This window comes from Eschrichtius robustus, chromosome 13 (assembly GCF_028021215.1).
Source record: "Eschrichtius robustus isolate mEscRob2 chromosome 13, mEscRob2.pri, whole genome shotgun sequence".
In the NCBI taxonomy this organism is placed as follows: domain Eukaryota; kingdom Metazoa; phylum Chordata; class Mammalia; order Artiodactyla; family Eschrichtiidae; genus Eschrichtius; species Eschrichtius robustus.
This window is the reverse complement of record NC_090836.1, coordinates 15292384-15315967: the sequence shown is the minus strand read 5'-3', so window position 1 is coordinate 15315967 and position 23584 is coordinate 15292384. Positions and strand designations below refer to the sequence as shown.

General features: G+C 33.4%; 1 protein-coding gene across 3 annotated transcripts in view; it reads right to left on the bottom strand.

The window, feature by feature from the left end:
* PIK3C2G (phosphatidylinositol-4-phosphate 3-kinase catalytic subunit type 2 gamma) overlaps positions 1-23584 on the bottom strand; it is a 346938-nt gene that overhangs the window by 309486 nt on the left and 13868 nt on the right. For all 3 annotated transcript variants that reach the window (XM_068560099.1, XM_068560101.1, XM_068560102.1), the window contains exons 4-6: positions 23163-23277; positions 5084-5186; positions 800-870 (exon numbers count right to left, since the gene is read on the bottom strand). In XM_068560099.1, coding sequence (XP_068416200.1) covers positions 800-870; positions 5084-5186; positions 23163-23277 — 289 coding nt within the window. The remainder of the gene's footprint in view (positions 1-799; positions 871-5083; positions 5187-23162; positions 23278-23584) is intronic.

Genomic DNA, 23584 nt, shown 5'->3' with positions numbered 1-23584 from the left:
TTCTGAAGTAAGATAATATGTATTGTTATGGGGTTGTGGGGAGAATTAGATGCGACGATGTATACAAAATGTATTAGAACTCCAGGAAGTGATAGCTATTATTAATAGTCACTAAAAACAATTTAAACTCATTCTTATATCGGGCTGTGCTTTAGAGATTTATGACATATACCTCCCACACTCCATTTTTTGCTCATTCAGCTCAGAACAACTTTAATTCCAGATAAAGGCACCCTGTAGCACTGATATCTTCTCCCAGGTTAGCTTCCTGATAGGTCTGTTCTTTCAAATAATACATGTATACGTTGAGATATCAGACTCAATTAGGATATGTTCATTTGCTGTCACTTGAGTCTTCCAATTTGAAGTCACACTCCTCTGTTTATAGTGTACCAATTATTTTCACGGTGTTCCAGAAAGGAATTTAAAGCAGGAGATGGTGACTTTCAAACTATGGGAATTCAGTTATACAAAGAGCTTAGTGACACATGCACAATCAAATTTACAAAATGAATGAGGAAAAAAATCCTTGAAAATGTAATAACTGGTAGCAGAGATATTTTTAAATGAATGTTAGATTGTTCTGGAAGGTGTTAGCAGCTCTTCTATGTATCTGAATAGCTGTGAAGAATAGATAATTATTAACAGAATTTGCCAAAGGGAGATATCTATTAAAAGTACAATAGCTTCCACAGTACTAGTGAAAGGACAGTTATTACAATCGACTGAAAAATATTGTGATTTGGCACTTGAGAACTCAGTCAGAAAGTAGTCGTGGAACAGGAATAAAATGTCTTACCTGGATACTTTCCAAATATGCATAAATTCTAGAAGTTGGTTCAGATAAAACTGACTGTGGTCATCTTCAGGCTGTAGACAGCAGAATATATTAATATTTATAGAGTGAATAGGAACGAATACCAGATAAAAATAGGTCCATAACTTCCTGCTGTCATTTTATTCACCTCTTTTGATAACTCGCATTTATCATTTTAATACTTTGTTTTAAAGACCTTATAAGACTCTCCTCAACTGTATAAGCATTCTTTTCAAAAGTAAAACAGAAAGCTGAGCTTTGGTTGAGGATAAACCCCAAGGATAGTTGAAAAACATACTGCCATCACCAAGGTCAAACATTAATTTCTCCTAGCAGGAAGGCAGTTTTTCAGACACCAGTTCTCCCACATACGTGCACATTTTCTTTACATGTAGGCCACGAATCCGTGGCAGTATAAGACTTGACAGCTTGCCAGATTGGCCGGCAGACACAGAATGGACTCCTCCTTTTTTCAGATTTTCCATACCTTGCCACCAAAACGTCAGCGTAAGAGAACCTTCCATCTCATGAATATTCAATTATGCGAATGAAAGACAACTACTGATAGGTGTAAATTCCAGGAGTTATCAGATGGCACTGTATTTTTCTGGCAAGATGAGCAGGAACTACTCATCTTAAAATATGAGTCCTCTGGTCCACATGTATGCATGCACACACACACACACACACACACACACACACACACACTCTCACATCATAACTCCTTGATTAGCTCTTCTGGAATGGGCATCCATGAAAACCCTATGCAAGTCTGCAGAAAATGCAAATATACTCCATCATAATTGCACTTTTTCACCACACAGTGACGTTAAGTTTGACAGCTGAATGAGTTCCTCCATGCCTGGGATGCATGTAATCCTGTATGTCAGTACACACACAATGTATTTTTAAAACTGCCTATTAGAATTTCTGACAGAAAACATCAGAAGGAAAACCTTTACATGGCTTAAGGTCAAAGGTAAATTAATTTTTATATTGGGTTGTATTGTGAGAAAGAAGAAGGAAGCTAGGTAACATGGAAAGAATAAGGTTATTGTTATAGTACCTTGAGTGCATGCTATGAAAAAAGAATGCTTTGTAGAAATGCTAAGGAACTTGAAAACGTGAGGCTTACTCAGTAGGAATTTACCTCTAGAGTCACTGGCTGATGAAATCTGAAAGTGTCATAGTGGTTAAGACAAATTTTTCTGCAGTAGAGAAAGCAAAACTTTAGGCATGGAGAGGACAGTGAAAGGGAAGGGAAAATAGAGAGTGAAAACCAGAGTGAGAATAGAGGTATTAAGATTTGAAGTGTAGTATTTGGCATTTGCCTTATTTCAGAAGTTAAAACCAAAGCAGCATATAAATAATATGACTTATTTGCATCTTTCTGAATAACATAATCCTATTCATTTAAAAACCACTTTACTTGGCTTCCAGAGATACTTTTGGGGGAGGGGGAATTGTCCATTGTCATAGAGTGACTTACAAGAAAAAAATTTTATCTAAAAGATCTCAAAGGGTTGGAGGAAAGTTTGAGCAGTTGTCCATGGAATATATTGTGCAATTTACTTTTCTCCAAAGGTGAGGGCCATACCTTTGTCTTAAGAAAAACATTAAGGTATTTTTTTCCTTTTTTTCATACAGAAATCTATTGCTGTAAATGTTTTGTGAATGTTTTCTTGAACTAGAAAGAAATCTTAATTTTACGATTAATGTCTACAATGTTGGCAATACTTTTGATCAAACTTGAGAGAAAGGAAGAAAAAATTTTTTAAAAAGTCTCAGCCATTCACATCACTTCTAATCAAGACAGGAATTTAAAAATTTTGAAATATAGGATGATTTCTAAAGACTTTCAACATGTTTTATGAATAATCTCATGGAACATGAATTAAATCACTATATATCAGTGTAATAGGAGTGAGTTTAAAATAGAAAAGCCATCTAAGATGAATTGAGCTTTGCAATGCCTTTTACAATTAGAATACTCTGAAATATCTACTGAAAGTTAATGGTGTCAATAAATTTAATAGAATGATAGCTATCATTATATTCCTAATATTATATAAAAAGAATATTATCAAGCCAATTTTATGTTGTTTTACTAGAAAGAAAATTTAATTATTCATAAATGTTTAGCTTACAGCTGAAATTATGAAAATCATAGATAATTTTGACATTATTTTAAATAATAAGAGAGAAGACCATTCACCATTCCCTTACCATAGATATATAAAAGAAAAAAAATCATTGGTCATTTATTTTAAATATAGCAATTCAGACCATGAAGAAGGGTCACAAATTGATAAACTTTCTCAGTTATATTGAATTAATCAGCATACTATGTCTATTCCTGAAAGAATATTTTATAAAACAAGGCAATTATTATTTTTTTAAATTTTCTTCAAATACAAGGTTTTCAATTGAAATTATAATCTAATCTACTCAATGGGTATTAAAAGCTTACAACAAAAAGTGTGATGCATCAGATTGCAACATATACATCATTTTGACATAACACACCAATGTCTGTGCTCCTCAATATTTCCAATATCATGAGTAAATTTTTGAAATTTTAAGTGTCTTAACTAACATTAATAAAGTTTTAGAGTTTTAATAGTAAAAGACTAAAATATCATATAGTCTAACATCCTATTGTATTTGCTTTAGGGCTGTTACGAATTAATACATGTAAAGCCCTAATAACAGTGCCTGGCACCTAATATATACTTAATGTGGTTAATTATCATTGAATACCTATCATGGCCCAGACTTTGGGGTATGTGGATAAAGCTGTGGAAAACAAAACAACACCAAAAAAGAATATAAAGGTAGAATTTTGACTAATTGCTCTGAAACCACATCTAAGACTTTTGAGTGTAGCCCATAAGTTCTAAGTGTTTTTGTAATATAAATTGGTAGCATAAGGTATGTGAAGACTCACTGACTGGGCTCAAATCCAAGGTCCTCTACTTACCAGTTCCATGAATGTGACCTGAGGAAAGTCATGAGCGCCCTGGGATTCAGTGTCCTTATTTTTAATAATATTTGACACATGGAATTGTTGTAAAGAGTAAATATGATAGAAATATTAAAGTTTCAGATGTAAAATATATGCTGGATACATATTACATCAAAGTAGTGGAGTTATATGCATTTCAGAATAAACCTTAATTTACATGAAACTGAAATATGTATGATTTGTGGATTACTACCAATGAGATAGTTTTTTTTTTCTTTAGCAATATGCAACTTCTAAACAAGAGTAGAAATTTGAACTATACATTTTCTCTCCCACCCCCCATTGAAATGAAACATGATAATTTCAGCTTTTTCATCAACACTGAGGACAATTTGAAGACTCTTAGATTTATTAATTCTGAGGGTATTAGTTGTACTTTATACTGTTTCTTTGTGGAGAGTTCAGATGCATGGCCCTGGAGCTGTCAACACTGGCTGAGCTGGGTACCAGTTCCAAAAGACATTTCTAAACAACTCTCTTTTGGCCTCGTTATGTTATGTTCCACATAGATATATTGCAACCTAATGCACCACCTGACACTTTTTATGATGAAGCACCTCAGACTAGAAAAAAAAAGTCATGCACTGCAAGTCTGTTATCTGATGTAAATGACAGGGTGATGGGATTTTTGCCTATAGCAGGTAACTGGAAGATTCTACAGATAAAAACTGCTAAAATATCAAGGTTTACTGCATACTGTGCAATTTGGGTTTGAAGTAACTCAAGACATCACACAGGGAATAAAATTTATATCTAACACCATGAAACTGTCATTAAAGCACAGTAATCCCTTTCTAAGTAGTTTTATTATATATATTATGAATATTAATCTGTCCTGATTTAAACTGTGTTGATACCACCGTAGTCTTCAGATAGGACAAGAGTTGTGTTATTTTTCTTCCTTCCATGGTTTCCCCTTCACTTTTTCTGTTCCATTCATTTCCTGGTGGATTCATGGATAGTATGAATAAGATAACATTAATAAGTTACTCATAAATGATTTTTCAAGAGACTAGTAGATTTATCATACTGAGGTTGCAGTAGTGTGTTCATGTAGTTGCTTCAGTCCAAATTGTTAACAGACATAAAGATAAATATTTCATTATGTTTCAGTAAATATACGCAAATATGTATTCATTAAACATATTTTAATCACAAAATGGCAATAATCCATAAGGATGGGAATATTGTCCTTAAAATAATACATTTGCTAATTGAAACCAAAGCTAAGAAAGTCTTACCTTTCGAGATAACTTTCCTGGAGATTCCCTATTTTTCTGTAGATTAAGTTGAATAACGGATTTATTTTTCTGAAATATTCTGTGGCTTCCCAAATAGTGATCACTGAAAGAGAAAAAAAATAATACAGTTACTTCCTCCTATAATTTCCCCAAGTATATGTTCTCCTCCCTGACTTCATTTCCTTTTATTTTTGAAACTTAGTCTGGTTAAAAGTTTTATATCTATCCCTAGTTTTATTTATATCTATCTATCTACCTATCTATCTACTATCTATCTATCTACCTATCTATCATCTATCTAATATATGTATATAGATATATATCTCTTCATATTGTTTTTCTAATATTTTATTTATTTATTTATTATTTATGTATTTTGGCTGCACCGGGTCTTAACTGCGGCATGCGGGATCTTTAGTGGCGGCATGCGGACTTCTTAGTTGCAGCATGTGGACTCTTAGTTGTGGCATGCATGCGGGATCTAGTTTCCCGACCAGGGATCAAATCCCGGGCCCCTGCATTGGGAGCTCGGAGTCCTACCCACTGGACCACCAGGAAGATCCTTCCTCATATTGTTTTAAATGACAAGATATTACACGTATTTTCAAATGCATTACATTAGAAAATGACTAGACACATTTAGAATAGACATAATAAAGAATACTTAACATATTCAAAGTTACTTTCACCCAGCCATCGCAAAGCTGAGGACAACATGCTTCTGGGAGGTCTAAGTGATGCCACAAAGTGTTTGTGGGGACCACTGTATCAAGGAAGCAGAGCCGTGTGGTAGAAATGTCATTGGCTTTAGAGACAGATTTACTAGCTTTGTGACCTTAGGCCAATTAAACTGTCTGAAACTCAATATTTTCCTTTTTAGAGTTGGGATATTAATGTCTACATCAAAGGTTTGACAAGCAGATTAAACAAAAAATATCCTTACACATTTCAGAAATTTCTAATGGTGTAATTATATTTTCCCGCTGTCTCCCTCCCTCCCTCCCTCCCTCCCTTCCTTCCTTCCTTCCTCTCTCTGTAAATATTTCCTAATCACAAATTAAATGATGAGCAGAATGAATTACTGATTCACCACATAGTGTTTGGAATACAATCTGATTCTACTTCTTTTAAATGAAAGGCTTTTATTATATGATCTCCTTTATAGATTTAAATTTTGATATTTATAGTGACTTAGTCATTAAAAGGGATGAATTATGTTAATGTAGCACTTTAAGGATTTTGGTTAAATACATGAAAGATTTCAGGGAAAAAAAAACACTCATTAAAAATTTGGGGCCCTTCAGGTGATGTATTCATTTATCTGGAAAACCCATTAGATGTTTGGGACCACCTATTTCTAACAATGTCCGACAAATAGAGCATTACTCTGTTGATATCTACTATATTCTCTGTAAATGTTATTTTGACAACTGCTATTTTTTAAGAAAATCCAACACCTATCCATTTTGGTGAGTGTTAGTGTTCACAGCATGTGTTTCCCCTTCTATTCCCATTCCTCCCATTAGTCTAAACTAGATTCCTGTTCCATTGCTATCTATAGGGCTCTTATATTGTTCCTTGAGTTATTTCTACTGTGAGTCCAGACATAAGACATGGCCAGTGTATTCCCTGAGTTTCTGGAATCATTGATTCCTGCCTTCCTCCAAGGGCCATTCTCATATTCTATCACATATACTCAGGTTCCTCTCGTTTCATTTCCCCCAACCCTAATTCTTCTTTCCATGCTTAGAGTTCTATTTTCCTCTTTCTATTCTGGGAACCACTTTAAGAGCAGTGACCCACCTTGCTCTCAAAGCTTCCTTTTCTTCAATGTGTTGAAGTCTGGACTCTGGTCCCCAGTACAGTGAATTCAGCCTCAGATATGGCTACTGCTTTCCTGAACTACCTTATTTTACCCACCTGTATGTATGTCCCTTAGCAGGCTTACCAGATAAAATAGATGTCCAATAGATATGAATTTCAGATAACAATGAATAAAAATTTTTAGTATAAATACGTTTTGTATAATATTCGATCCATACTTATACTAAGAATAATTGGAATTTTTGAAATTCAAATTTAACTGAACGTTCTATATTTTTATTTGCTGAATCTGTCAGTTCAACTCCCTTCTAAAAGTAGGTCCTAGTTCTTCCCTTATCTTTGCCTCACTCTGTATTTGTGGGTGTGTGGCAGGGGTAGGGTCTGGGTAATTATCAGATTTTGGCTAATTAACAGACTTTGGAAGGAATTTTTCCTCTATAAATTTTCTTTTTTTTTTTTAAGTTACATTATAGGAATATAGTCTAAGGGAAAACATTTGAATTGTACTAAATTGTGCAAAACAGAAAAGGTTTGAAAATTATTTCCCTTTTTCCAAAATAACAGTTACCAAGAGTTTATTGTACTTTTTTATATAGGCTGACATAAATGGCCAACCACACATACATTTATGTTAAAAATGAGATCAATTTTATTTTAGCTGTGTCTCTAACCTTAGATAAACTTAACTTATTTTCTGAGACTTTGCTTCCTAATCAGAAAATTTAAAGTACTCCATTCATAGCAATACCATCTGCTATGTTATTATAGGTTTGTATTAACCATATTTGTTTTTAAATTTTTTTCCTCCATTTTTTGGGTTTATTTGAGTCCTGAGTCTCTTTTTTCTCTTATCTTTAGAGGCTTAGGAGACATAATTAATTTTAATCTTCTACTGGTTACCTAATTTTTTTCTAGTAAAACATATCTTAAATCTTTTCCATTGCAACCTCAATCATTATTAATATCACACTCTCAAATAAATCTTAGAGCTTAATATGACTTTAATTCAGTTCTCTTTCATTATGCTACAATTGCCCAAGTAGAAATCATTTCAAAATTTTTCCAGATTCTTTTATAATTTACCTGATGAAATCGAGAAAAGTAGTAGATCAGTTGATCCAAAAAGTTATGAGATGAGAATTATAAAAAAGACAGATATCTTAATATACTTTATTTTTAAACTAAAAATAGTTAAATAGCCTGTCAGTAAGCAAAGTTTTGTTGCTAGAATAAAGAAAGCTGTTGATATAGGTGAAGGGTCTGTTGATTACAATTTTGTGCCTTTCTGTCATAAACCAAACCTATAAGTAATTATCTTTAATTTCCAGCTGCAGCTTCTTTAATGAGGAACATATACTTGAAGTTGAGGAACAACCTGAATGGAGAATTGGTTTAGATTCCTGATTATTCTAATCTTTTGAAGTTGTTTCTTCCACACTTAATTCAGCAGTAGTAGTTTTTAATGATCTATCTGGAATGCATTTGTTGAGTAAAGAGGAATATACAGCTCCAATTTTAGACATTTTTTTCAACATAATAACAATTTGCCTGAACATCCCTAATTAATGAGGACATCTTTTCATCTCTGACTTATTATATTTATCACATGAACAATTTTCATAAATATCTGATCTGTTTCTGGACAACTTTATTTCTTTCCAATATTTTTGCTTCCTTTAACTTTCTTATCCTAATGTGATGTCTAGGATGCTTGGCACACTGTTGAATAGTAGTAATGAAAATAGACATCCTTCTCTTTTTTCTTGACGTTATAGAGAATGCATAGAATGATTAACAAATACGATATTTACTGTGTCCCTGGTACATACTTTTGTTGTCTGTTTTGTTAATGATTTTTTAAAATTATGAATAAGCTTCAGATTTTATTTAATGAGTTTTCTGCATCTACTGGATACATCATATTGAGAAGATCATTTTTTCTTTGAATATGTTAATATGTTAATTGTATCAGTAGATTTTTCCAATGTATAAGTATAATTATCTTTACATTCTTGGGTAGGTGCATCCACTGGTAGATTTAATTTGCAATTTTTAAAGTTTCTTTTTTCTACATAGCAAAATTTAGATTGGCCTATAATCTTAATGTTTTGTGTTTAATCTTTGTTTTAGGCATTGCAATTAAACTAGCCTTGTAAACTGCATACACCTTTTTCTCAGTCCTGGAACAGTTCATATAATTGAGAATTATCTATTCCCTCAAAGTTTGGTGCAATTTGCCTAAAACTTCATTTTCTGCTCCCCACTGCTCTTTGTTGTATTTCACATTTATACTTCTTGAGCTAATTTTGAAATTCATGATTCCTTAGGAAATTGTCTATTTTTTTATAAAGCTGTCAAACAGATGTCCCAAGTCCCTTCTATTTTAAATATCTTTTGACATTTACTTGGGAGCTCTACAATCCGCTTGCAGTCATTCTGTCCTTTGTGTGCTATCACTCTTTCTTGTTTTACCAGAAGGTTTTTTATTAATATTTTTTCCTGTCATTTCATGAGAATTTTGGTGGGCTGGTGGGTGTATTCGCATTTTCAGTCTAATGTATTAATCCAGTTCTGAAGATATATAATTATCATTTTAATTATGGGAATAATTTTGCATGACGAGAGAGCTCAAAAACTGGAAAGGAAGGACTTTTCTGGTCCAACTCTCTCATTTCACAAGTAAGGACACTGGGTTCAACCAAATAAGATCAGAGATTAGAACATAAATATTTGGAGTAAATATAGCATACTTGAAGTTTATTTATAGATTCAAGCATTCCTGTTATAATGTGATACATGTGTTTCTTCTTGTAAAAGGGGGGATTGAGGTGTTCTGCAAATTGTGGACTAAAAATAAAAGATCTCATGGGAAAATAGGGCTGGAAGAGACCACTCAAATCAATACAGGTCTCTAAGCAGAGTGTGTGCGCTTGTGCACACACACACACACACACACCCCTTAGTACAAAAAGGCATATCTAATTTCAAAAATTTAAAGACATACTACAGTAAATAACAGACCTGGCTTTTAAAAATGTCTTTAGCTTGGTGGAAGAGGATGTAAGAAAGTTTTTTGATGCTGCTGAATATAGAGATGAGGGCAAAATGTACAAAAATTGTGGAGAATTCTTCAATAAACATTTTCAAGACAGAGCCTGAAGCCAAGTTGAGAAAAAAAATGCATGTTGGGTGAATGGTCACTGGTCACTGGTATACTACTGTCGCCCTCAGCAGCTTCATGTGTACTTTGCATTCAGCCACTGTTACTTAGTGGAGCAAAACATTCATATGCCAGAAAAATTTACCTGTATGAAGGTGACTACTCTGAATAAACTAACTCATGTTACAGAAATATGTCATATTGCAGAAGAATTTGTATTTGGTACATCTTTTTGGGGGATATCATGTTTAAAATACTAAACAGTCCTTTTTGTGTGTGTTAGCAATAACAAAAACTATTACTGTGCTATGTCCCTTAAGGTTAAGTCTCTGATGTTATTGAAAGGACTACAGACCCTCCAATAACCCTTGCACTTTCTAAGAGCTGGAAACTACTGTTCACCACTTTGCCATCACTCTATTTGGCAAGACCACCATTTTGATTAATTTGTCTTTGATGATCTAGGGCTACACTATCCAGTATTGTAACTCTTAGACACTTATGGCTACTGAGCACTTGCAGTGTGGCTATCTGAATTAAGATGTGCTGTAAGCGTAAAATACACACTGAATTTTGAAGACTTAGCATAAAAAAGGAATATAAAACATCTCAATATGTTTTTAATTCTGATTACATGGTTAAATGATAATATGTTTGGTATATTGAGCTAAATAAAATATTACATTAGGGAATTCCCTGTCGGTCCAGTGGGTAGGACTCAGTGCTTTCACTGGCAAGGGTGCAGGTTCAATCCCTGGTCTGGGAACTGAGATCCTGCAGGCCAGGTGGCATGGCCAAAACAAACAAAAAAATTACATTGAAATTTATTTCCACCTGTTTCTTTTTATTATTTTTTTTAATGTGGCTAGTAGAAAACTCAATTATGTGGCCCACATTATATTTCTATTAGACAGTGTTGATCTACAGAAAATGAAAGAGAAGAGAGAAAAAGAAAATAAAGCATTAAAGAATAGAAAGGTGGTAGGTAGAATTTAGTTAGTAAATGGGATAAGGAAAATTAAGTTTCTGTTTGAGGACTCTAGGTATTGGAAAAATATAGGAAGAAAGACTACCACACCAAGAGAAAGAGAAATGAAAAATATTAAAAATATTGCTGCTAAGATGGGTAACGTGGAGAGCAGAGTTCGAGCACTGAGAGAACAGGCCACAGCAGGTATTACTATGCTTATAATGTGAACATTGGTATTTTCTATCGCAGATTATACACACCAGGTGTTTTTCTCAATCTGGTAACATTTCAAATGTGGGTGCTTAGTTTTATTTAATAATAATGTAGAAAACTTCAACTGTTAAATGAACTCAATCTCTATGATACAATCAGAAGTTTAGTTTTTTCTTCATATATACTCGTAAATAAAAATTCTGCACATCCATTTATTTATTCTCTCAACAAATATTTGATTCCAGCTATGTGCTTGTTGCTATCTTAGGAACTGTTTTCTGAATATGACTGTCATTTAAGATGAACACCAAAAGGCTGAATCCTTGCACATAATTACTCCTATTTCCTATTCATAAGTAGCTCATATTATTTTAAAGTTTATCACATGAGCAGTTTATACATGGCAGTATGTATATATTAAGAGATTAATAACATTAACACCAAAAAGTCGCGTGCAGATACTTTAAATTTGTCCTACAGGCAAAAAAGACATCCTAAATAATGTCCAACCTATGAATACTGATTCAGCCTAAGAACTCCTTGAAAACTCACATTTATCAACATTACTCTTTCATCAGGATGAATACATATTCTTATTTTATAGGATCACTAGATCTAAATTTTCTCCATTCTGATGTATAGGAAGTAGTCACAGAGATGTTTTGTGAAATATTACAGTCATAGATCGAAAAAAGTATTTTAGTTTTATCTTACAAATATTGAGAGCCGGGATTGCTGACAGCTATTAAATATGTTTCTTTAAGAAAACTCAGTAATTAAGCTGACTTTTAATACTTTGGTTGACTAAGAAATGTAAGGTGAGTACGACAAGACATTAAAATATTAATAATACTGTAGTACTCCACAGAGCATTTTTCAGGTACTTATGTACACACACATGAACACACACACATGCACACCCACACCTTCCTTTGGTATTTGCCACTTAAAAATTTCTATGATGTTATATTGATATCTACCATATCTTTAGTTCCAGTGAGCTTTGTAACTAGTGGAAATGACCTGGATTTTATGCTTAAAGTGGTATTTATTGCTGGCTCAGCATAGATAAATATCAGCGATATGTTGTTTTCCTCAACCAGTGCTCCTCTCATTTATAGTTATTTTGCTTTCAGGGGAAACTTGAGTAAGAAAGTTAAACTTCATGACTTGGAGAGACAAGCATAGGTGAAATTCTAAAACTATAGCTCACAGCCATGGGGTGGTTAGTAGAGGAGGGTCATGGTTTTGAACAGAGGCCTTCGATGGAGCATAAATGGATACCAACAGCAACTACTCAAGGGAAAACTGGACCTAAAAGATCTTGCCGCATTTTTCTTAATTCCCTCCAGCCTGTAAAAAGGCAACTATCCCTAATGCTTCTTCACTTGAATATGGCTGTATTCCTTTACATATATAGTATACATACTTTTTTAAATTCAAAAATAAAATGAAATTGAACATATTGCAAGGGATTTTTTTTTTTTTAATCTAGAGGAAAAGTTTTATAACAACTTCCAATTTTACAGTGCCCTCTCTATTAAGCTATGTATGCATAAAAGAAAAGTAGGGCTTCCCTGGTGGTGCAGTGGTTAAGAATCCGCCTGCCAGTGCAGGGAACACGGATTCGAGCCCTGGTCCGGGCAGATCCCACATGCTGCGGAGCAACTAAGCCCATGCACCACAACTACTGAGCCTGTGCTCTAGAGCCCGCGAGCCACAACTACTGAAGCCCGCGCACCTAGAGCCTGTGCTCTGCAACAAGAGAAGTCACTGCAATGAGAAGCCCGTGCACCGCAACAAAGACTAGCCCCCGCTTGCCACAACTAGAGAAAGCCCATGCGCAGCAACAAAGACCCAATGCAGCCAAAAAAAAAAAAAAAAAATTAAAAAAAAAAGAAAAGTAACAACAATCTATATAAATGAAGTTAATTAAGACAGAGGGTCAGGACTTCCCTGGTGGCACAGTGGTTAAGAATCCACTTGCCTAATGCAGGGGACATGGGTTTGATTCCTGGTCTGGGAAGATCCCACATGCCACGGAGCAGCTAAACCCGTGAGCCACAACTACTGAGCCCATGTGCTACAACTACTGAAGCCTGCGTGCCTAGAGCCTGTGCTCCAAAACAAGAGAAGCCACCACAATGAGAAGCCTGTTCACCGCAACGAAGAGTAGCCCCTGCTCGCTGCAACTAAAGAAAGACCGCACGCAGCAATGAAGACGCAACGCAGGCAAAAAAAAAGAAAAAAAAAAAGAGGGTCAATAAGAAAGAAACACAGCAGTGAAGCTGGAACTTTGTATCTTTTGCAAAAATATATACTGAGCTCCAGGGAGGTTTTTTTTGAGTTGTTTTATGTAAAATTTGTAATATAGTCACCAACTTGGAGGATCAAAAATATGGATTTTATTCCATTTCAAGTTTCATTATTTTTCCCACAAATGTCCAGTGAAGAAACATTCTGTGGACTTTCCTAATACAAAACATTCAAGAACTAAGATTAAAATAGCACATGTAAGCCTTATTAAAGTGATATTGGCTAATTTGAAATATTACGTAATTCAGGTATTCTTAGCTAATAATTTCTTTACCTTATTTAAGATAAATAGAGCACTAGGCTATTTAAAGCTCAATTAATTCAAAATTAGGGGGATTAATAATTCTTAGCTTTTAGAAGTAAACAAGACTTGAGTAAGCAAAAATAACTTGATAGATGCATGTTGGCTACTATAGTTTTAGGTATAATGAAATTAAATTATGTACCTGCATTTAGTTCTGATTTGCCTTGTCTTCATGGAAAAATCATGCAACAGCTTTGTGACTCTTTTTATCAAGTCTGTTGGTTAATGATGCTTGCACAATCACAAAGCTTTAAAAAAAGCATGGAGCTGAAATATGCTATAATTTTTACATGTTTCTTTCAATAATAAGCATCTTTATTTAGTGTAAGCCCTTTGGGGAATTGCTTTCAAAGGAAGATATGTATAGAGTATTCACAAACTGGGACATTAGTTCTAGTACAGTTATTGGCTAGAACCAAATGCAAGTTTGTATATATTAGTATTATTAATTTTTAGTTAACTATTTATTAAAGATAGCAACCGAAGTTAATATTAAAGTGTTAGGAAGAGTACTTTGAAGGAGATCCAAAACTAAACTGAAGTAACTCAAGATACTCTTAATGAATGATTTATTAGCAGAACATGTTTTCATTATTGTGTGTGAGAGCTCTCAAAGTGATGATGTTCTTTCCTATGCTCTGACATGGTTCTGTGATTTTATAAGAAGAAAGCAAAGTTATGTAAAAGAGAAACACACCTTAATCTGTTTATTTGCTCAAAGTAAATCTAAAAAGTTACAACAGATTAGATTATAATATTGGAATTCTTAGCTGTTCTGAATGTGCTGAAACTAATCAATTTGTTCAAGTTTGCTAAATGAGATCCTTAATTTCATTGAGAATAAAAAGACTCATTCCACACCACCCCAGGAATATATGTAACTGAGCTTTTACTGCTAATGAGTATAATCTATTACTTTAAACTTTATAAAATATTACCTAGCCTTTTCCTCACTGGTAATTAATAGTCTGATTTTTACTTTGAATAAAAGACAATTCCAATTTATAATCAAATGTTTAAAGAATAAATTAATACTAATTGTAATGGGATTAGCTAAAACATTTTTTAACCTAGAAGTTTTCTTAAGATTATTTAAAAATTCTAATTAGATTTAATTTTTGAAGAGGATTTTCTTACTCTAATCAAAGGAATTCAACATTTTCTCTCCTAGGAGAGGTCAGGAGAGAAAAAAGGGACGCCAGAGTAGATAACCAGATCAGACTAATCAATGCTGGTGGTGAATCAAGAGGTAGATACTGTTTCTTAATTTAGATTTAAGAATATATATGACAATTTCAAAGTAAGATTTTTAATTACCATAGGTTTTCTTTTTCTTTTCTTTTACATTTTTTTAGTACTCTGAGTTCTAGAATTCCTTGACAAGACTCAATTAAATTATAAAGAAAAGTTTTGTTTTGTCTTGTTTAAGTCAAGGATGTAAAACGTGGCCATAACTGTAAGCAATAGGCCCAAGCAGAATTTTCAAGAAAGATTATTTACTTTCTCCTTATGCGCCTTACTATTGACAATGCAGTCATGATTTATTCAACTATAGCTTTTAGGTGCAGTACATTTTATTTATTCTGCAGTACAGAAGCTGGTAAGGAAAATTGTTTTTAAGTTGAATTAGAAAGTAAGACTTATAGCAAGACTTTATTTTTTTTAGTTTATTTCTTTATGTATTTATTTATTTATGGTTGTGTTGGGTCTTCCTTGCTGCACGTGGGCTTTCTCTAGTTGTGGTGAGTGGGGACTACTTTTCGTTGTGGTGCACAGGCTTCTCATTGCAGTGGCTTCTCTTGTTGCGGAGCACGGGCTCTAGGCACACGGGCTTCAGTAGTTATGGCACACGGGCTCAGTAGTTGTGATTCACGGGCTCTAGAGCACAGGCTCAGTAGTTGTGGCACACAGGCTTAGTTGCTCCGCGGCACGTGGGATCTTCCTGGACCAGGGCTCGAACCCGTGTCCCCTGCATTGGCAGGCGGATTCTTAACCACTGTGCGGCCAGGGAAGGCCAAGACTTTTGAGAAAAGAAATTACTCAAATCACATAGATTAGGAGTAAGAAACAGGAAAACCTGCACTCCTAGTAAATATCAGGCTCTTAGATCATAAAGGATAAAATTATGAAGTAGTATTATACTTCATGTATTATAAATGTATGAGTCTAGGAGAAGGTACAACTACTCTTACTCTCTGGAAAGAGAGCAGACACAGGAACACTCTAGGAAACAGTCTTTCTGTCCCTAGGCCTTTGTATCTGTGCTGCATCTCATGGAAAAGACAGGAAGTTAGAGTCCCTGTCCTCACGTCTGCCACTGCATCAGCCCGAGGGGGTCTGTCTACTCAGTAAGGTCATGAGAACTAGGGAAATGGGATTACCAAGGACACTCCTACCATGGCAGTTAACTTGGGGGCTAAAACCAGGAATGTAATGGAAGATGCTAATATTTTTTATTATTTCTCAGTCTAATTTATTCTGATTTGCTGATTCAGTATCCGTGCTTCATATTGCTCACAACTTTGTTTTAAGCTGCCAACAGCCTGTGATAAAACTGATAAAGTTGTAATGCTTTCATTTACTCTTTGCTTATAATTTAAAAACCCTGTTTGTAAAGCAGTTTTTGAGGAGAAGACTGATACTTAATGAAACTCTTTTTGATGGTAATTGAAGTACCTCATAAGACTAGCATGATATCCAGGTATCATGGTCAGGAACTTTCTCATTTAGAGAAGAGTTATGGAGATGTGTTATTAGAGTGAGTTACTGGATTTATAAAAGTGTTTAACAGGGAGAGGGAGTGCCAGAGCAAGAGCCAGAGTGAGAATGGAATATTTTAATTGACAGAAAGAGTTTGTCATACTAGATTAAAATGAGTATTTAATGAGCTGTAAAAATAATATAGTTGACCTTTAAAAAGGGGAATTTTGGCTTGCTAAGAAAGTTATCTTTCTTAATTTTTAAATATGCTATGAAGTATAACATCTTATTTTGTTGATTAAATTCAATATTTGTGCAAGGTACTGGTATTAAAAAAATGTGTCAATTATTTTTTCATTGAGTCAAAATTCTTAGGTCACTAGTATCCCTGGTCTGTAATATCTTGCTACTTGAAATGTCAACCATGGACCATTAGCATGAGCATCACCCAGGAGTCTGTTAGAAATGCAGTCTCCTCCCCATCCCAGACCAAGTGAGTCAGAATCTGTTTTCTAACAAGATCCTCAGGTGATTCATATACAAATTAAAGTTTGAGAACACTGTTTTAACATATCAATATAAATATAGATTTATGTGTAATTTATGTCTATCTATCCTCCTCTTTATTTACATTTCCCCCCTTTCCAGGATTTTATTTATTACTTGACTAACCCTGGTTAAGACAGATGAATTCAATAAAATAGCAAAATATGACTTAAGGAGGAAATTAAAAAATAGAGAATCACAAAAATACTACTAGCAAAGTAGTGAAAAAGTATCCTGACCATTGACATTTAATTTTGATGATGAAAGGTCTTAGCTACTTCCTCAAAACTTGGTTAGTTCAAGTAGTTACTTTTTTGTGACTATTTTAACAGACTGATACACCTTCTGGAAGAAACCAAGGAGTTTAAATTTTAAGGATTTGCCCTTATCTAATCCAAAGTAGATGAGAAACTGCAAAAGTAGATAAATATAATTTATTACTATCTTCATAAAACAGGTTAAGGAACATAGTTCTGATAACATAAGGGAGTTTAAAATGAAAAATCTTTCTACATCATTCTACAACAGTAATAGTGGGGTTTTTTTGGAGGGGGAATACTTATCCATTTTTTAGTTTATTATATTTTAACAACCATATAATATTTTTAATTGATTTAGAACTATGATTCACAGGAGCTCATAGCAATCCATATATAATGAAAGGACTAGTAGAGGCTTAATAAAATTTTACACTTGGAATTAAAAAATACTAAAATATAATCCTACAGCTTATTTTTTACAGTAGAAAAATATATTAAAAATGCAGTTTTTAAGAGGAAAAGAATTTGAAGTTAAAGGAGGTTAACTCATTTTGCCAAATCAACGGTGTTAGAGAGTAGTGTTACAAATAGTGGGAAGGATTTGTTTTCATATTCTTCATTTGCTTAAACTGTCTCAAGATACCAAAAAGAAAGTCAATTTTTACCTAATCAGAAATTTGGAAATGACAGAAAGTCCATCTTCAGTGATTATGATTTAACATTATTTTAGTCAAAGCATTTCTAAACACTTCCTGATTAAAAGTTTTAAAAAATTTTATACACGTCAGAAAATGAGCGTTCTGTAAGTTATGTATCTTTTCCTTGAGTTTGACCTAAACGCTATAAGTTGAATTATAAGCTCAACATATATTGTGTTTATTGCACAATATATGGTCATTATTCTTAATGAAGCGTTATCCTGTAATTTTTGTTTTCAAGTGGCCCTTTATCATGAAAGGAGGCTTTGTAATAGAGTGGAAAGACTGTGGGCTTCAGAGTCAGATAAACCTGTGCCATCCTGACTTTGCTGCTTCCAATTTTATGACCTTTAGCAAGTCATTTAATTTCTTTTAGCCTCAATTTTCCCATATGCAAAATGGGAATAATTATGCCTTTCTTATATGAGAATGGATGGTATTACATGTGAAAATTCTAGCCCATAAGAGGCTTTTAATAAGTAAAATCGATTTTCTTATTGTTTTTATTGTTATAATATCATTATTTTCATTTCTATGCAACTTGCTTAAGCATTCCTGCTTTTATCAGAGATCCAGTTTTCCAAATGCATAGTTATCTTTCTGGTTATTAAAATTAAAAAAAAATTATATTTGTTTGAACTCCTGCTGATCTTTCAGGGAAGGAAAGGTCCTCCTTCAGGGCACTGCTAACTTCTTTATCTGTCTTTTTGATCCCATCTTCTCTCAACTCCTCACCATTGATATATTCTCTGCCTTCAATACTTCCCTCTCCATTGGTTCTTTCCCTTCAGCTTATGAATATTTTCAAATCTCTCTTATCCACATTCCCCAAATCTCCAGACTGATTCTCCTCAGCATCTAAAACCCCATTTTTCTCCAGGCTTTTATCACCACACATTACTTCTGAGAGAGTAGTCTGCTTATGTGTTTCTGTTTAACACCTTCCATTCTCCTTAGCTCATTGCAATCTTGCTTTTTTCTCCTCCGTTTTACTAAACTTGTTCTTATTTGAATCACCAACTCATTTTGTAATTGCCATATTTAATGATGATTTTTCAATCCTCATCTAATTTATTTTCAGAATTTGACACTATTTACTTAGTAATTGAAACTTTCTCTTCCCTTCTTCTGAAAGGCACGTTTTCCAAGGTGTCCTACAATTTGAATTGCTTTTTTCCAATTTCCTTTTTCTGCTCCTCCTCCTCCTTCCGTCTTTTATATGTTAATGTTCTCAGGATCCTTTCTTTTGTCACTTTCCCTACGTGATTGCATCTGTCTCTAAGACTTCCATTCCTTCTTAGAGCTAACAGTTCCTTAATCCACACCAGATTTCCTAAAATCTGAGCTATTTCCTCAATAACAGATGACCCTTGGCACTCACATACTCAATGTGTTTCAAACTTGATTAATTATTGTATACCCTCAAACTTCCATTTCTCTGATAACTGTATCGTCGTTACTGAACTCACATCAAAACTAGTCATCATCTTCTACTCCCTCCAGGCAATCCCGCTGTCAACTAAAGAATGTTGCTCACCACATGGCTCTACAAGGATTGAGTCATTAGCCACTGCAGTTGCCGACCTCCACACCGTGAAAGGAGTTCAGGGCAGAGATCAGGAATGAGGCACTCTGTGCTCTGGGAAAACTGGCAGAGCTGGCTTTCAGATAGTTAGATATTTTCAGGAGAAAATTTTATGATTCCAGTTTCTTGCATCTTTCCATACTTAGAAATGCACGAAAATCATTAACTAAGATATCTGTGCCTCCTGACTAGCAGTAACCTTCTACTGAGATGTGTTTGATTGCATGTACCCTTTCTCCAAAATCACATATAAGCTGATCTCTCCATCGTAACTCTTCAGAGCAGTTCCTCAGAGATAGCTGAGAGGCTATAGTCCTCATCAAGTCCCCCCCAAAAATTGTAACGCACAGTTTTCACGTTGTGCGTTTTTATTTCAGGTGACATCACATATTTAGTTGCCAAGTTACATTAATTCCACTGTTTTAATACTCCAGGGACTTAATACTTCCTGTTTAGCCCCACTGCTGCTACTTTAGCACAAGCTCTGTCATCTTTCATATGTTCAGTTATGTTCTCCTAACTCGAGTTTTTAACTCTTTTTAAGCATACATTACTGTTCATATGATCACTTAAATGCTTCTCCCATCCTCCAAAATAATTTATTTCCTTAATCTCCTGATAGCAAAAAAAGACATGTTTATTGTAGACATTTTGTAAGTAAAAAAAGAAATGAATAAATATTATCTGTATTGTAGTTCTTTTTCAAGGAGTGGCTACTCCAACATTTTAGTGTATAGGATTTCATTTAGTGTATAGGATTACATTTTCATGTATAGGATTTTTATTTCTTTTCCAAATAGTAATATACTTATTTTAACAAATATTAATATATTAAAATGTGGTTTGAAAATATATCTTGTCACCCTTAAAAACTATGATACGTGTTTTCATATCAAGATATATGATATTGTATTTTTATTAATTTATAAAGTCTATGGCATATTATAATGAAATTATGTTCACAATTTTACCACTATTTTTGAGTACTATTGGAGAGTTAGTTTTTTTGTTAGTATTAGAAATTATGCTATGGTGAATGTAGAATTTTGTATTTAAGTCTTTTTGTATAATTATGATTGTTTCTTAGAAATATTTGTAGAAGCAGAATAGATGAAACACATATATGTTTTCGACACATTTCTATAGACTTCTGACACATTTTTGACAAAATTCCCTTTAGAGAATGCTATATCAGTTTAAATTGCTAGCAGCTGTTTGGATTTTGTCCATTTTCCCACTGAATTTCATCATAATAAATATTTTAACAATTTGATAGGCAAAGATGGCATCTCATTGTTTTAACTGCATGTTTGTCGTTAAACTCTTTAAGTAATTTCTTGACCACTGAATTGCTATTCACGTTCTTAGCCTGTTTTTTAATCTTGATAATTATTTTTTTTGTAATCTATGCACATTTTATATGTTCTAAAGCTATTAACATTAACATTTAAGCTGTTAAGTACTTATTTCTTTCCTCAGTATTTAGTTTAAATATATATTGGTCATTGACTTTCCTTTGCACCATTTCCTTATTCTTGCTGTTAATCCTTCTCTCTTTGATCTACAGGTAGTTGGTGTATAATAAAACTAATACTGCACTCACAATAGGGCATTGTAATAACTGATGACATGGCTTTATGAATTCCTTAGCCAAGGAAAAAGGCAAGGATTATATCTAAATCGTCTTTGTATTCTCAGTGATAAACCAAATCCCTTGCACACGTGTGCGCTTATTTAGTAGGTGTTGAATTGGACTGTTATAAACCCTGCACAACTGTGTATAATTTCCACCCCATGCTCCAGCATGAAGAACCATTTGCTATTTTCTGAATCCTGCTTACGGGATTTTTAGTATTGTTTTATAGTTAAGAGCCAAGGTTATGCAGGCAGCCAAACCTGGGTTTGAGTTCAGGCTTGACCCTACCAGCTTCCTAGTTGTGTCACCTTGAACAAAGCCTCAGATGGCCCATCTGTAAAATGGGTTATTATAGTATCTATCTCATTGATATATTGTAAGACTTAGATGTTTACCCAATTTGAGACTAGGAAATAATTAGCACTTCATAAGTGACAACTATTATTATTATTATCATTGCAATCAAAATTAGTTGGGTACTTCAGATGAAGTGTAGTACTGTAACTGTTAGAGTTTAAATTATTACTTATTGCATTATTAACTTATTACATGTTACCCGTGTTCCCTCTACAGAAAAATATGAACAGATTATCCAAGTCTTTAAGGACATATTTTTAAGACAAATTACATAGGAATAAATGAAAAAAAATCTGAATAAAATATATATTCCTTTAGATATTAGAAAGAATAGTAATGAATATTCTGCTTACTAATATATATCAATACTGATAAACTATTACTCTTAAAAAGTAAGCAAATTCCAGATATGTACATATCCTTCAATTTCCATTAGATAATAACTGACTGTAATTAATCTACACTAATACTTGGCAACTTTCCTAACTTCATAAACCCACGTAAATGAATTTTAATAAAAATAAATGAGTATAAAAACTTTTCAGAAATCTATTATGTTTATGCTAACAAGAAAAAAAGAGTGAAATGATTTTGTTGTAACTGAGAACACAAAAAGGAGAAAACCAGTCTTAAAAGTCACTCATAGTTAACATTACATGATAAAAGAAAATTACCGACAAGATATTTTCAAGCACATTCATGGTGGAATAACAGTGACAGTAACAATGGATGTCTCAAAAGAAATACATTTTTACTTTCATAAGACTGTTGTCAATCTTTAGGTACTTGTAGAAACACAAAGAGGAAATGTAAATATCAGGAGAGAAATATTTCCTTTCTTAAAGTTGTATTATATTTTCAAAGTTGGTCTTTAAGGAATTTTAGGATAAGAGTTATTGTGGTACACTAAGTAAGTTTTCTATCAAATAAATATTTGCAGTTGACATATATGAGAACAAACTTTTCTAATTGTTTTAATGAGCTGCCTGAATAAAGAATTGAAGATGGTGTTTTAAAACTTAGACTTTTATGAAAATGTTATAAATATAATACTCAAACCCTCTGTGATTTTGAAAAATCAGTGTTAATCAACATGCTAATATTATTCCAAGTCAAAAAAACTACTTATTACAAAAGAATTTATTTTTTAAATTGTGATCAGTCCTACTAAGCTTTGTTACAAGTAAAGTAACTTGGGTTGCCCAGGATTCTCTTGATTTCAAAACTGAAACTCACATGTCCTGGGAGCTGCTTCAGTCCTGGGCAAACTGAGATGGTTGGTCACCCTAGTTACGGGTAACTTAAATACGTGTTGCCATAAATACACAAAATACAAAAGAAAACCAAGAATAAGACTGTCAATATGACATGACATTTTAAATTCACCTTAAAGGGAGGAAAATTGATTATAAGAGTATAGTGTTTGTACAAAGTCTATTTAAAAGAAAAGAAAGTGCTGCTCAATATAGATTATAACAATGATCCAAATTTACCTTAATAAGATACTTACTTTTGTAAAAATTCTTCATAGCCACATACACTTAGAAGATAATTTTGGGGTGATAACTGGTCATTTGTACAAAAATGTAGAATTTCTGCTATTAGGTCTTTGACAAGATAATTAGCTGAAAACAAAGTTGAATAACAAAATGTTAATAAGAGCATATTATATATTGGCTGGGAGAAAGATTTTGAGCACAAAAAGCGATACATGCTTTATGAACTATTATAAGTTTCTAGCTCCATCAAGAGGAGTTAAAATGAGATGCATCTCATTTATTAGTCTGGTTAGATTTCGAGATTTAAAAAAAAATATTCTTTGCATTTTCTTTGATCAATCTGTCTTCAAATAACGGAACAGAGCTAGGTATTTCATTCCTCATTCTAAAATCTTTGGTAATTGGAGCTCTGCATAAAAAATATTCTACTGTG